At 39.7% G+C, this 15,998-nt stretch overlaps 2 protein-coding genes across 3 annotated transcripts; both read right to left on the bottom strand.

The window, feature by feature from the left end:
• Positions 1 to 131: 131 nt before the first annotated feature.
• On the bottom strand, positions 132 to 8,251 carry cipcb (CLOCK-interacting pacemaker b). Its single transcript, XM_028040781.1, has 4 exons — positions 8,076 to 8,251; positions 5,944 to 6,111; positions 5,673 to 5,857; positions 132 to 4,492 (listed from the first exon to the last, which is right to left on the bottom strand). The coding sequence occupies exons 2-4, from the start codon at positions 6,038 to 6,040 to the stop codon at positions 3,629 to 3,631; spliced, it is 1,146 nt and encodes a 381-aa protein (XP_027896582.1). The 5' UTR covers positions 6,041 to 6,111; positions 8,076 to 8,251; the 3' UTR covers positions 132 to 3,628.
• Positions 8,252 to 9,976: 1,725 nt separating this feature from the next.
• On the bottom strand, positions 9,977 to 15,907 carry pgfa (placental growth factor a). Of its 2 annotated transcripts, XM_028039407.1 has the most exons (7): positions 15,752 to 15,907; positions 13,785 to 13,818; positions 13,343 to 13,539; positions 13,201 to 13,262; positions 13,098 to 13,124; positions 12,957 to 13,019; positions 9,977 to 10,404 (listed from the first exon to the last, which is right to left on the bottom strand). In XM_028039407.1, exons 1-7 carry the CDS (start codon positions 15,791 to 15,793, stop codon positions 10,386 to 10,388), a joined length of 444 nt encoding a protein of 147 aa, XP_027895208.1. In that variant the 5' UTR covers positions 15,794 to 15,907; the 3' UTR covers positions 9,977 to 10,385. The 2 variants fall into 2 exon arrangements, with proteins under 2 accessions (XP_027895208.1, XP_027895206.1); XM_028039405.1 differs by lacking the exon at positions 13,201 to 13,262 and having other exon boundaries at positions 13,263 to 13,539.
• Positions 15,908 to 15,998: the final 91 nt, after the last annotated feature.

Raw genomic sequence — 15,998 nt, 5'->3', positions numbered from 1 at the left:
GGCAGAAAAATAAATGTATTTAGGTATTTGTAGCTTGCAATTTAGCAACTGGTTGCACCTTGTTTTTTAATATTTAGAAAAATCTGGAAAAAACAATGGACCAAATAAGAAACCGTTCTCATATGGATATATATATTTTTAAATAATATTTATTACACAGGCAATTACATCATAAATGTAAACATACAAAACAAAACAGGATATTAACCCAAACCATAACTCAGTCTTATTGAAGTGAGTTCACATTAAAACCCATACAAAGTTATGATTTAGTCAGTTTTCTATGTTCACCAACCACAAATGTTAGAAAACAAGAACTTATTGCTTGCAAGTCAGAATGACTCGATTAAATTAACTCATTTAGTTTTTTATTACACCTTTAAAAAATGCTAGCTCGCAATATCTACATCGTCATTCGTGCATTTTTAATAAACAATCCCAATGCTTAACATTTTAAAAAAATACGCAGACAAAAGAATTTAAAGCTGCCAATTTTCAAGCATACTTCAAAAGTATCCCATTGTACATGAAAACTACTTTGTTTCAATCAACATTTTGGAAGCCGACATTGTAAATTCTCATGACCAAGTATGACCACGTCACAATGACTACAACGATCTTTTGACTTCTAGTGTTATTCATTCAATTGCAAGAGCACATATACTGCATCCCAACTGGAAGAGTTTGAGTCAGCTAAAGGCCATCAAACTATATAAAGTAAATTAAATCATAGATTATTAATCTCCGTCTCAGAAACATTCTACAAATTAACCATTTAAACTAAGCTGAAATAGCAAAACCGGTTTATGTTTTCACAAAAGGAAAGGCTTTACTTCTCTACCTTGGACATTTTAAGGCTTTAAAGATAATAAATTACAAATGAGAAATTTGATTTAGTTTAGAGGGGGGGAAACGATGTAAGCTGTGGCCTTTTAGAGCAGCAAAGTCAAAGGTCAGGCAGCACCTGCAGGACTGTTTGTAGACAAATACCAGACAAGTAATTCGTATCAGAGAGAAAAACAAAAAAGGTTTGTATTGGTGAGTCTTTGTGTCAGAAGGTGAAAACCTTTCAACTCGTGAGGTTTTCCGGATATCTATCAACATGTAGAGATCAATTCAGATGAACAGATATAATATTGGGACAGACCGTAAAACGTTAAAGACTGTACAGCATAAAGCTGGTCCGCTGATAGTGGAAATGGTGCACTGCAGTGAAAAACAATGGGAGGAGTGATGATGACCTCCAACATCTTTAACACAAAGCTCCTCTTAGCTCACGCTAAATCGATTTTGTGAAGCAGCCACAAAACATCCACTTTATATTTAATAATAAAAAAATTTAATAGTATGAACTGTGCATACATATTAACTGACAGTGTGGAGAACAGAGTTGTTGATGTGTCTATTAAAGCAAAAATAGTCATTAAAATGGGATAAAATGTGTAATTTACAAACATTACTTTTGAGCTTTGAAGAAATATTTTCTCACATTCTCCATTTAAACAACATTTTCCTATTTACAGCAGTTTAGATGGCAATATTATAAAACTCGTATTTTACACATGATGTTAAATATGGACCACTGTATCTCAGTATAAACAACAAATATCAAATAGCTACGAGTTGACTACAATTAGATCAAATAAAAATCGCCACACCGTTCAGGCTGTGCAGTTGTAATGTCTGGTAATGCACCTAGTGTAAAAATAAAAAAGTAAAAAATGATGTTCATCTTATTTAAGCTACAGTGCCACAGCTGCCATTTAATTCAGCCACAAATTGTTTCAAAGCTTTTCTTAGATTTTAGTGCAAATTTCTTCTTCAACTTGCATGTAATTAAAATTTTAAGGCCATGATCTACTAAAAACAAATTTAAATTTAGAGTAAAAAAAAAAAAAAATCTGGATTGATGAGGTTGAAAACTACTGGCTTTCATCAGTAGCTGCCTTAATACTTCTGACATTTTGAACAAAAGTAAATTTAAATACACACTTTTTAAAAAAAATATTTTAAAAAAATACAGAAGAAAAGACAACATAAAAACAGACTCAGTCACCCTACTGTACACTGTTCTGAATATTTAAAAACAATAAAGCTGAAGAAAAGAGTACAGACCCGTTCAGAAGTGACCAATAAACATGTTTTAACTCCAAGACAGTGAACCGTTATCGCAGAGGAATCTAACTGGTCATTAAACGCTTTTTTTTCTCCAGTCAATTTGAGCATGAATGTCTGCCAACCTGATGAGATCACAACACAAAAACACTCAACATAAAACAGCTAAACCAGACAAGCAGAGGATAAGTACACTTCATGCACGTTTGGCTGTTTTATGCTACAAACTGGCAAAATGCTCTTAACATTTTCAACATGTCCAAACCTGGAGTCAGTTAAACACACCTGTGAAATTATGTTTAGAGAGTCAAATGAATGAGAGATAATGTAACAAGATGACATATAAAGTGTTGTCAGAATATCAGGCGCACATTAGGATGAAATTCTCTATTTTTCCCCCATACAGAATAAACTTGTTGGCCTCTAAATTTGTGTTTCTGCGTTAGTTTTTCCTCTCCCTGCATTTTCGCTAATCGTTTCATACTAGCTGAATATCTCCAGAATTTTTACTCAGTCGTTTCTCAGTTTTCGCTCCTTTAAGTTCATATTTTCAGTCAACTTCTGTAGTTTTGATCGAAGACAATTGACTCAAAACAACTTGGGCTCGACATTGAAGTGTTTTACAGAATGCTAAATGAAATATATTGATGAAATCCAGTAACGCGTGGAAAAATGTAATCATTGGAAGCGTGGACCTCCTCTTTAAGCGTCTCCATGGAGACACAGACCAAGTAAAGCTCTTCTCAAAGACCTTTTAAACAGAGATTTAAACTCATAAAAGTTGGAATATCTTCCAGCATTTATATTCTGGCATTCAGATTAAAGTGATTACAGCCGTAAAGGTTTGTTAATCTTTCAAAAATTTTAAATTTAAATAAAAAAGTAAAACAAACACTGCATTTGTGACCATCTCTGCAGGAGGAGGCACAACTTAGCAGTAGGGGACATAATCTATACACACTAGAGATGAACTGATCCGATATTAATATTTGTATTGATCCGATATGGAAAAGAAATCAGTGAAAATGTGTCCAATTCATAAGGGTAGATCTATTCAGTCTAATTCTACGCTTTGTGCTCTGAGCAACATCATGCTATATTTATTTCTCACTATATTTAGCATTCCTAATTGCACTCTGTAGTAATTAATGTTTGTTGATGCTCTAATTAACTAAATACATTAGAAATTCTTTTTGTGCATTGCAAGAAGACTTTGGATTGAATCTGTTCCTCAGACGCATTAGTGAAGGAAATTTGCAGGATCCAGCTACAGTGTTATGGAACATTGTACAAGTAGAGTGCAAGCGGACAAGTGCTTTGATGATTTTTAGGTCAGTTTGGTGCATCAGGAACCGACCCGAAGGCAAATGACTGCTGAAATGTAGGCCACAGTGTGTCGTCTGTGTGCGTCTGGGGGAGGGGTCGCTAATGTAGAGCGCATTACTTTCAGCCCATCTGCCTCGCCGCGCCTCCCCCTCTCCCCACTTCCAGGTCTTCCTCTGAGTCTACCGGCTCACAGCTGAGCAGCTCTGTCCCTGTCCTCCTCCCGGAGACTGGTGAGCAGCTTCATGCAGATGCTGGTGTCCCCGCTCTGCAGCGCCTGGAAGAACAGGTCCGTGTGCTTCTTCAGCCGGTCCAGCTCGTTCTGCGTGCTTTGGTTCTGCCGGAGCAGCTCCTTGGTGCGGAGCGTGATGTCCAGCAGCCCCGACTTGCTCAGGATGTTGTACGTGTTGCAGAAGCGCTTCCTCTTGGTGTCCGGGTTGCCGTCGCTCTCGTTGCACTCCAGAGAGGAGATGCTGTCCAGCGTGAGCGCCTGGTTCGTGGAGTGACCGAAGGGCGGGGCGTCGGCCGCCAACGAAGGCCTCTCTGTGGCGGGCGTGACGCCGCTGCTGGTTTCTGCTGCGGGGAGGGAGAGTCTGCTCTGGAGCAGCGGGGACATGGTACTGGGAGTACTGGGAGTACCAGGAAGACTGGGGGAAGCAGCTCTGGAGTTGCTGGTGCTGCTACACAGAGATCTCTGCACCTTCTCTCTCGGACATTGTTCCCAAAGGTTAGAGGTCAACGAGCTGCATTTCTCTGACCCCGATGAAGACGAGGTGGTGGAGAAGGAAGAAGAAGAAGAAGAAGAAGCAGTTCCTCTTCCCGAGGAAGCAGAGCTGTCCCCAGGATGAGGGGCGATCTTAGGGTAGGACTTTAAGATTGGAAAATACTTTTTAGAGCGTCTGTGCTTGGAGGCGGCCTCCTTGGAGGATGGCGAAGCTTGGCGGGAGACCACCGGCTGCAGAAAGACCACCTGCGACTGCGGCACCACGGGCTGCACCACTTCCACAGCGGGGCTGAAGCCCCACGGCTTCATAGAGGGCGGGTTCTCCACAGGCTGCAGAGGAAGGAGGGCGACAGGTTTACACATAGAACCGCTTCTACTCTTCATTTCATTTCCAAATCTTTAAATGCTAAATTAAACCAGATGATCTTTGGGGACAAATAGCTTGTTTACACTAGTTTTATGGAAATATCCTAAAGACACAACATTAAACTCAACAAGTTTCTGACTCCAAGCGTTCTTCTGAACAGCTCAAACATTTTGATCACATTCATTTCAGCAAACTGGAATTAAATCAGTAACATTTTATAAATACATTTTCCATGTGCAATGTCGACATGTCTGTTTTTTCTACTACATCAAAATCCATCTCAGAAAAGTTGAACAGTATATCAAACAGTCGTCCCAGTGTTATTATAACTGATATTGCATTTGCAAAGGACTACTTGGATGTAATATTTAGTCGGCTCTTGCGTTTAAACTTGGGGTGCTGAGAATTCATGCTGCTGCTAAACTATAATAAAAGGTTTTTATTTTAATACATTTTATTTTTAAGAGCACTCAAAGTCACTCAAATACCAATATAAAACAAAAACATAAGAGTTCATCTGAATATCAAAGTTGAGACTTGAAGAAAAAGCAGAGAAGCATTAACATAAAAGTTTAAGAAGATTATTTGGATCAATTGTGATTTATTACTGAAATAACTGTCAACTGATTTAGTCAATGATTAATCGATTATTAACTGGATTATATAGACTCAATAAAGGCCATAAGAACATCATACTTAGAGTAGTAATTAAGCCGTTTTAACTTTATCTGGTTAAAATTCAGGGGAAAAAATCTCCTTTTGCTATTCAGCTAATCCAATAAAATACTCAACAGATCAGCCCTACACTGTATTGATGTTAAAGTCAAGCAGAGATTGTTATATGTTTATATTTTTTATAGCTGCAGATGCCTCTTTTGCTACAGATGATCAAGTGTTCATTAAAAGAATGCTGTGTTATTGCATTTTAGACAATAATATAAAATTGAATTATGTGTTTATTGGTATTTTTTATGTAATTCCAATAATGTATTAAATAAGGCTAATAAGTGGTTAAATAAATTTTAAAAAATCAGCAGAATGTGCCATTTTTCTATCTGATTAATCAGTTAATTACTAAAATAAATCGCTTGCTTCAGCCCCACATAAGTTGCAGATTTCAGAGCAGAGGTTTCATCTTGTTACCTGCTTGAGCACAACGTTGTTCATTATGATCATAGGCGAGAGTCCGGAGTAGGAGCCTCCAACCACAGCCAGCTGGGAGGGCTTTGGGCCTGAACCAGCACCCGTCGCCCCTTTCTGCCCTCTGGGCTGAGGAGAATCCTCAGAGTCCGTGGTGTCCATGGTGCTCTGGTGTTCTGAGCTGGCGTCTGTAGGGCAGACAGAAATTTTAGCTGTGGTTCCACTGGGACGTCTGTAGTTTTCCTCAAAACGCCCTACGGGTCGGGGAGAGAACCTGAGAATCCAGAGTCTCTTTCTGAGTCCACCTGGGAGCCTCTGCACTTCATGATGCAAGGTCGGAGACTCTCTGCCTTCCTCTTGGTGCTCATCATCCTCGTCCTTCGTCGGTGTCCTCTCGTCCACAAGCTCCCCCAAAACTAGTTCGGCATATCAAATGCTAAAGCTGCGGACAAAACAACACTAAGTTGACCCTCTTTTCAAACAGGTGGCGTATGACACTGTGGCAAGTAGCTAAAAACACAAGCAGCAACATTGAAAAGTTGCATGTAAATATTGGTGATTACAACTAAGCAAAAAACTAAAAATGCTACAAATACTTTCTTCCATGTTTAGTTGGGATCGCTTTACGTTATCATCTCCATTTTACAGTGAACTGCTAAGGTAGCAATGCTACATCTGTCTCAATAAATAATTAATTTTGCTAGATGACAAACTGTCCAAGAAATTATTGCAATAAACAATAATATTGTTATTTTGAGATCATTTTCAAGAGACATATTGAATTGTAACTGGAAGGTAATTTAGACAGACAAAAAAATAAATCACAGAGCGACCAAAAACAGATGAAATGGAAATAAAAACCACACAAACACGTTTGCGCAGCTATCTTTGCGGGGACTTTCCACTGACTTCCATTCATTTCTACAGCCTAAATCTTACCCTTACCTTTACCCTAACCCTAACCATTGCATACCTAACCTTAACCCTAACCAAAACTCAATTCACACCTTAGTCCTAAATCTGACCCCTGACCCAAAAACAGCGTTTCCCCTTGTGGGGACCAGGCTTCGGTCCCCACAACGTAGTATATGTCAGGAAAATGGTCCCCACAAGGTATTAGAAACAAACGCACACACACACACACACAACTAACACCATAAATGAAACAGATTATGAAGTCTATCATCAGAATAGAAATTATTGACCTCTCTTTAATTTATCATGCAATTAATTGATTTATTGGTTATTGCAACTGGTGTAAGTAATTTCGCTAACTTATTATACATGACATGCCAGCAACTTAAAGCATAAAGAAGAAGCAATGTTTTTGCAAAAACATGCAGCCATCTACTATTACAGATGCTATTCTTTAGCAGTATGTCTCTGTCACATTTTTACCCCTTTTCTTAGCAAACCAGCTGAAGCAAGGTCAGGTTTGACGGGTCTGAGCAGCACTTTTCAAGTCTAGCCACAGATTCAGGTCTAGACTTAGTCTGGGCGACTCTTACACATGAACATGCTCTGATTGAACCCATTTCTAGCTGGATTTTCACGCTGCTGGAAAGTGTACCTTGGCCCTGCCTCAACTATTCTGCAAGATATAACAGGTTTTCTACATCACTACAGTGTGATGCTGTCAATATTACAGTCCAGCGTGGGAATGTGTCATTTTTCCAACCACTTTTAGGGTTGGAAAAATGACAGAAGGCATCAGGTTTGTGGAACGCACAAAGTTGCTGTTGTCTCAGATTGTTTCCACTTGAGCTGAGAATCTCTGCAGCTCCTCCAAAGCTGCCACAAAGCTCCTAGCTGCTTCTCGGATTCTGGATTTTATTTAGAGGTGTCAGAGTGAGGAGGTGTTTTTTTTTCTAAATATTTTTTTAACATAATGTACCCACGTTTTCTTTAAAGATTTTGGTATTGATCCATCAAATAAAACACAGAAATGTGGCGTTGTAACGTGACACAATATGAAAACGTTCAAAAGGAATGAATACCCAAGCAAGGCACTGTCCATGTAGGAAGAATTCAACCATTATTTAATTTATAAATATTTTCTGGATAATCCGACATTGACGTATACAACTGGATACAAGTTTGACGCTCGTCCTTGGTCTTCATTAGGCCTGACTGTAGTGTAAACGTTGCAGAAAACCAAACTTCACATACGTAAACTACCAAGCGGTGTGAAACTCCATGTTTGTGACTTAACAAGGACGAACAAATTAGCATTCAATAAAGCGGAAAAAGTCGACAGCATTATTATTATTTTTCGCCGGACTGCAGTGAGCAGTTTAGAGGCTAAGACATGCTAATGAGGGACGACTCCCACGAAGTGTGAGTCGTCGAAAATGCAGAAAAGCACGACACGGACACGACAGAGGAAACAAAAAACAACACACGTACTTGTAGTCGAGATGTTCTTCCAAAGAGGCGGTATGAAAAACACCAAATAAGGAACCTTTATTCGGGTTGAAGTCACGGCTGACCCTGTCTGTCTGCCTCAGTACCGTGGTTAACTGCAGCCGCCCAGCTTCACAGCCTGGACGGGGCTGTTCCACGGTGCCGTCCACGGGACCCAGCGCTCCTCCCACGTCCTCCAGCTCACATGCGGAGCACCGTGGCGACAGTCGACTGCAGACGCTCTCCGTCTGTCCTGTTTGCTTCAAAACGAAAAGTGTGTTAATAATAGTAAATTGTTTCCCCTTCTTTAATTCACCTTTTTTTTTTGTTATTTAAACATAAAAACGGGATGAAATAATATATTTAGTTCAGCTGTGGCTCCATATTTGGTGCTTGAGGGCGTGGCCACGTCAGAAGCATCCGGTACGTCACATTGTTTTGGCCGCCACCCCTTCCCATGTGACCGCAGTCCGAGTCTCTGATTGGCTGGAGCCGCCAGCAGCTGAAAAACGTGACTAGAGCCAAATGTGTGGCAAGTTCAGGACCACGCGTTTGTCTTGCCATCGAGATTAGAACTGTACACAGAGCAGGGCGACGTAGAGCAGTACAGTGACGTGGGAGCGTCTGGTGTATTAAAGGTTTGGCCTGGCGCTAACCCAAGCAGAGCTACTAGTGTGCTCTGCTGCAGCGTGTCCCGGCGAGTAAACAAAGCTGTTTTACTTTGCCCATAAAAACAAGGCGGGAACACGTGCACGCGTTCTGCTCTTATCTTAACCTTTACGCATATCTTTACGCTGAGGATAAGATTACAGGCTTATGATCAAATTATGAATCCGTACTTGGGGAGAGCAAATCTGAACGGCTTCTGGAAATTTAAAGTCTTTCATATTCAAAATCTCTCTAAGTTTAAACTGATGCCACATTTGAAAACAGAAAATCAAACAATGGCTTGACTTTGACAAAAAAATGTATACCAAGTTCACTCTGTTGTGCTGCTAATTGAGACACATTCTTGCTGTTAAACCTAACCTCACCTGTATCAATTCACGTTTGTGCTAGTCTAGTGACTGAGAATGCTTTTTAAACACAAAAGTATCCACTCCTCTTGGTCGTGCTACAGCTGCTCAGTTTAAATGTGACTTTTCTGTGAAGGTCTCAAAAGTTTTGTTAGACAACATAAGTGAGCAAAACACATCAAGATAAAGCGACAAATCAGCCAGGACAAAACAACATCCGAAGCTTTGAACACAGAGACAGTCAAAGTCAAAATCTAAATCCAACTTAGAATATGTGGCAAGACAATGAGGTCATTAATCTGATCTGATTAGATTTGAGCTTGTCTGCATGTAAAAATGAGCAAAAATTGCAGTCCTCCTACTCGCGCTAAACTGGTAAGAATTTGAAAACTATGAATCCTTTCATCTATTTTCAGTTATGCCCACCTTCTGTTAGCGTATCACGTGAAATCACAAGCCTACAGTACAGACCAAAAGTTTGGACACACCTTTTAATTCAATGAGTTTCCTTTATTTTCATGACTATTGACATTGTAGATTCACACTGAAGGCATCAAAACTATGAATAACACATGTGGAAATATGCACTAAACAAAAAAGTGTAAAACAACTGAAAATACCCCTTATATTCTAGTTTCCTCAAAGTAGCAACCTTTTGCTGTGATTACTGCTTTGCACACACTCTGCATTTTCTTGATGAGCTTCAGGAGGTCGTCACCCGAAATGGTTTTCACTTCATAGGTCAACCTGCCCTGTCAGGTTAATAAGTGGGATTTCTTGCCTTATAAATAGTATAAACCCTTATAAACCCTTTAATTCTAAGGGTTGTCTAAATACCCTTAATGTATCAGAGTGTTTGACGCTTAGATAAAGACCACAGAGAATCACTGCTGTTTACATATATTTTTATTCACTGAACTCATTATTTAATTAAATAAATCCTTAAAAATACACACATATGCCTTGCCTATTGTACATTATTCATTGTCTTTGTGTTAACAACTGATAAAAAATATGTATATAAAAAAGCTTAAATAAACGTCTTCTGTGTTCCGTAGTTTACGTACATCGTCCAAACGTCACATGAGAAGATCTAGATGTGAAAGACTGAGTTGACTTTGGTCCAAAACAAGCAGCAACCAGGATCAAAGGCTGATCCTTTTTCTTTGATAAATAATGAAGAGAAGCTTGCAGAAGAAGAACTGGCCTCTGGTGGGATGAATGCAGGAAGTTATCTATGTACAGAGGATGAAAATATTGATCCCAAATGACGTTTCTGTCAATGAAGATGTATCTTCTAGTGAGAGAACTGGCACCTGGAAAGACAAAATACATGGAAATGAATTCAAACCGCTATGAACTGCATGATAGCATCTTTTGTTCCCTTATTCCAACTGAATTTCAGATTCTTACTCACTTAGAAAACACCTGGCGTTCATTTACCACGCTTTTGATTTGTTTGATGCATTGAAATGCTTGAAATGAATCTATAAAGCAACTAAAAGTTGAGATGGGACTCTGGCCAAAATGGCAGAGCTCAGTCAGGACGGGGAAACTGGTCAGACTGGACAGGGAGACAGATGGAGCCAGTGGCGGCTCTTTCATAATTAGGACCCAGAGTGAATATTTCCTTCCTCCAGACCTCTCAAGTTTTGGGGGTTGGAAAACATCCAGTGTATTCCTGCACAAAGCATGCAAAATATCCTCTGTTTTTTCAGCAGCATCCTGTTGAGTTATGTAAAGTTAAAAGCGACAGAAAACGTGTTCAAGGTGTAACGGATACTTTTTTTTATATAGTGCCCGTGCGTTGTTATTTTGCAGAGAAGAACGGGCAGAAATGTGATTCTCTAGATATGCAACAGGCTGCTCCGAGTGGGGTACGAATCTGAATCCAGGCCACACTTTTCAGATTGACAGAAAACATCAAAACCCTTCTGCCTCACTGTCGATAAATCCCTTGTGCTCATCTATCACACAAAGTCTTGCGCTGAAGTTTGGCGTTGTCGTGACAACATGCGAAAAAGTTAAAAGGTTGGTGAATATGTTTGCAAGGGACTTTTTGTTGACGTTTCGGAGAGTCGGTAAGGAGATAATGGGTCAAAATCGCATTTAAATGTAGCGAAATGATCGCTCTGACACGTATGAGTGATGAAACAACACATCTATATGTTTCCAGGGAAACCAAACGTACTGTTGAATTCAGCGGTACCCTGCCAGTGACCCCAAGCCCAAAATAACCAGCTTCTAGGTGAAGTGATTTGGAAAATGTGTGTGTTCCTACTGCTGCATTCTCCTTTTGTGAAGCAGAGGAGCTGGTGACGCCCTGCAGGCAGTGCTGCAAGCTGTTGACCCAGATTCCTCAAACTCTCTCTCTCTCGTTTCCCCAAAAAGAAAATTGCTGATAGTGACACCACAGATGCAGATATTACTTAGCACTGGAAGAGACCGCTAAAATACCTGAAAAAAGTCTGCTATTTAATCAAGATAAAGAACTTAATACAACATGAAGTTGGGTAAAGTAAAAGTTGCATGGATATATACTTTATTGTCCCCGAGGGAAAATTTAACTCGGACATCATACGCTAAATAAAGCCGTTAAAATACACAGCGCACGGTAAAATCAAAAACACATATTGCTCAATAAAATATCGCACAGTCTCGCATACATCCCAGCGAGTAAACAAACCAAGAAATCAGACCAGAGTATCGGCAGCATGACAAAACACCACATGCCTACTTTATTTAAATTCTGACTGTTGTAGGGACCAATTAAGTTTGGAATCTACACGGCTTCTAAACCGTTTGCCAGATGGCTCACAGCTCGCGTGGTGAGTTGAGGATTTGAGCGTCTGCAACATACAGTATTGTTAAAAGGTTGACTGGTATATAAGTTTTAGTTATTAGATTCTGTGTTACTGACTCATTTTCTTTATAAAGTAGATCCTGTTGAGTTTATGGCTGAAAATACTTCCTCTGTTCTGCTCTAACCACATTCTGTTCCAACAGACTTGACGAAAATCTGCAGTGACCCGCAAGTGGGGCAGCTGTGCTCTGTCCCAGTGGTTCAGGTGAAATGCACAAAGAGGAGGGAAGTCATCAAAAAATAGCTGGAACTATCTCCAATTTCTCCAGTCAGTAGGTGGTTGAAATGTGGATATTACCATGTTGTCAGAACTGGAAATGGAATGGTCTGGTGAAAATACACGGACTGCACCTCAAGTCAAGTTGCCAGAAAAACTAACTTATTTCATATTGACGCCATTCTGTCAAGCTTATTAATGGCAACATGTGGTTTCTCTGCAGCTTACAAAAAAGGCGTGTTCCCAAATATTAGTCGGAGTCTTCGCATATGTTTGACCGTCATTTATACCTGTACCACACCTAGTCTATTTTAGTAGCTGCTGATCTTGTGGAGTTATTCAGTTTCTCTTCCTGAGAATCTTCCTAAATGGAAATCATTACTCTACAGAACCACCGGGAAGCTTGTTTGATTGCATAACAAAAAGGAGATTGTTCAAAAGTCAAGTTTCTCCTTAAAGACTCTGCAGTCACGCTACGAACAGTCACCCTGGAGTATCTCGTGATCTGCTCCAATCAATATTTCCGGTGACAAATTAAATGATTTCTTTTTCCTACTTTAAATCTGTAGAATGTTTATCCTCGGTTTAATCTGTCAAAGTTTCTGCGACCTTCCGGAAATGGCTTTGGATTAAAGGTCCTCTAAAAGTGATGAGCAACAAGGCAGATAATAATATGTGATGACTTTTAATGTCTTGGACGCTTTGTTCACGACGATCAGGCCGAGTCAAGACAAAACGACGACAGATGCCGAGCACAGACCGTGAAAAAGGAGTTAGATCGGTCTTACTTTTCGCATCTTCTCCTCCTGTGCTTCCTCCTTCGAGGTCTGTCCCTGAGAGAGTCCTCCTTGCTGTGGAGGAGGAACAAAATTATTACGAAGTCATAGATAAGTTCAAATCCCAAAAGATAAAACCTTTCATTTACTGACCTTGTGTTATTCTGATACTCTTTCAGCCTAGGAGGGAGAACAACTTTAATATTCCAGTTTTATAGCAGCTGAACCGAACCAGGCGTGTCTGACATTAGTCTACCTCACTCCACACTCCTGATGCTCCACAAACGTGAGGTTGACGACCTGATTCGACCGACTCACCTGCAGACAGGAGGGAGGGCAGGGAAGTGAACGTTTCGTGCAATCGACTGTGTTTGAAAGCGCCCGTGGTCGCTCCTCACCTCCAAGGTGATGTTGCGTTCAACGACAGGGTAGCACTCCCGAGTCTCATCAATGCAGCAGCCCGAGCAGCGGAACAGTGAGACGCAATGAGGTATGTAGAAATCCTCCACGCCGCCAGGGAACTCCGTCTCCACGTTCACATGCTGCTCGATCGGTCGACAAAAGCTCTTGTCTAGCACCTCCCTGAATCCCATTGCTTCATAAAAATAAATTAATAAATAAATAAAAATAAATAAAAAAGTTTGGAGACACTTTGGATCAAATATAGAACAGAACAGATATACTTAAGACGAATTAAAACGGTAGATCTCTTACAGAAGGCATAAAATATATACAGTACAAGCAAAAAAACCCAAAAAAACTATAAACGCTGGGTAGTAAATCATGGTAAGAAAAATACGCAGTTATATCAACAAGAATAAATTAGTGTGTCGTTCCTACCCGTTGGCCTTTCCTTCCCTGGAAGATTGAGCATCTAAATAGAAACAAAACATATAAATAAATAAACAAATATAGACCATTTTGCAGAGCAATACGCATGTGTGGTCGCTTTTCATTTCTGCGACGATTAGGCCACAAGTACAAAGCAAATGTGCAGCAAATGGAGTTTGGGGAATCGCGTCTAGCAGTCGCACAGCTCCCTCTAGTGGTGGTGGAATAACGACGCTCAACATTTGATTTCTTGGGGGGGGGGAAAAAAAGAAAAATATGAAATGTTGCTGCGTCCAGTTGGGCTCAAAATTATTCACACCCCGCAGCAGATTTGGATTTGCAGTCATTTTTTATTTAATTTTTTTAAATCAAGCAGTGAGTTTGTTTTTGTGAGGGAATCAAACAAGGCCGCTCTCTCAAAAACTAACACCGTTCTGTAAAAAGAGTATTGATTGTGAATACATATTTGTTATATCCAGAAGAAACCACATTTAAAAAAAAGAATTATTGCATTATTTTTCAGTGGTTTTAAACTCTTCCATATTATGCGTCTGTTTTTATTTACAATATACATGTCAAATTGTCATTCTTTACTCCAAAAAGTTAAAATAAAGTCCAGTCAAAGAAACATGTTTGTTATATTAAAAAATTAGTTCAACTCTACCAGAAATGACTATAAAATTGGAATAATATGTGATTAAGTGTTCATTCAGGGACATCAGGTAAACGTAGCTATCTGATAATTAAAGGTACTTAGATTTTTCTGTTTGCTTAACCAGAACATGGCTTAGAATCAAATCATAATTTCTTCCTGTAATTGCTGCTCTCCTTTACTTCTTGTGAGTAGTTGCACTGTGTTCCTGACTATTTAGGAAGTCGTGCTTAAATCTGACGCAAGAGAACCTAAACCAGCTGCGTGTAACAGCTGCGTTCACGATAATAGTAAAAACCAGATGTCATTGCATGAGGAATACAGTCCAGCAGCGGTGGTTTTACACGTTTCACCTAAACGCTGCAGAAAGAAAAAATACTATCATGCATCAAAGTAGAAAACCCTAAACACCATTTTGGAGACCCAGTGTCACTGGGGAGATTTAATATTTCATTCACTAAGGGGAAAGCATGTTAAAATAATAATAACACCTTCTGTTCTATTAGCAGAAGCATAAAGTTTGTGGAGCTTTACTGGGACTTTAAATGGAAGGTTTTTGATCAAATGAGACTTAAGATGAAGCTTTTTTGGCAACGAACGCTCCCACTGGGTTCGCCATGAAATAAAAGATAAATACTGTAAAGCAATGCTGTGGGCTTTCTCTTCTCAGAGGCGTCATGCTCTGGATTCTCTTCACTGTTTTCCAGATGCCTGCCGTAAAAATGAAGCAGTATGTGTTCTGACTAAATCAAGTCTTATTTCTATTTCAGGTTCTAGAGAAGAAGAAAAAAGTTTACTTTTAGGGAAAAAGGGAACAAATTCATTCTCTCAAAATAAATGTAAAATGCAGCATCATTACGGACCTAAACAAACGAGAGAACAAGAAAAATGTTTATTACTCCTCTGGTATAATTCGGTTGCAAAACGTCTATGCAGAGAAAACACAAAAACTGGTAAAACTAGCTTTTTAATCACCTTATTATTAAATAAAACATTAGTCAATTTGTTTTTGGCCAAAGTTATTGAGAGCCACTATGAAGGGCCTTAAGGGCCACTTGCAACTCCAGAGGTCAGACTTTTGTATCTGCTCAAAAGTACAGTTTGTGATTGTAATCTCATAAAAACTGTAAATATCTGAGAAAATGTGTGAAATCAGGTAGAATAAATAATCCTGCAGAAACTCGTACTGCTGCTTCATGCAACCTGGAGAGCCTGAAAAGGTCTACTTTACTGTGGGGAAAAAAGTTGAAACGCACAAAAAAACAGAAACATGTAGGAAAGAGTGCGCTTTATGAATAAAATAAAGAAAAAAAAAACCTCTTACTTGGACTGGAGTGAGCAGCAGAGGAACCAGCAGGAGGTACATGGCGCCACTGAAGAGGACGAGCCTACCCTGTCCCGTCTTCCAGGCAGTCAGGAAGAAATGAAAAAAGGAAAACAAACGGGGCGTGGAGCGGCTGGAAAATGGAGCCGTCGCCGTTGCAAGAGGGTTTATATGGACAACAAGTGATTAAGCGGAAACCACCGTCAGAATTTCTGAGAAATTTGAGCAAATGACTTCTCTTCAGACA

This window comes from Xiphophorus couchianus, chromosome 15, assembly GCF_001444195.1.
Source record: "Xiphophorus couchianus chromosome 15, X_couchianus-1.0, whole genome shotgun sequence".
NCBI classification, from domain to species: Eukaryota; Metazoa; Chordata; class Actinopteri; order Cyprinodontiformes; family Poeciliidae; genus Xiphophorus; species Xiphophorus couchianus.
The sequence above is the reverse complement of the archived record's forward strand: the minus strand, read 5'-3'. Positions and strand labels throughout refer to the sequence as shown.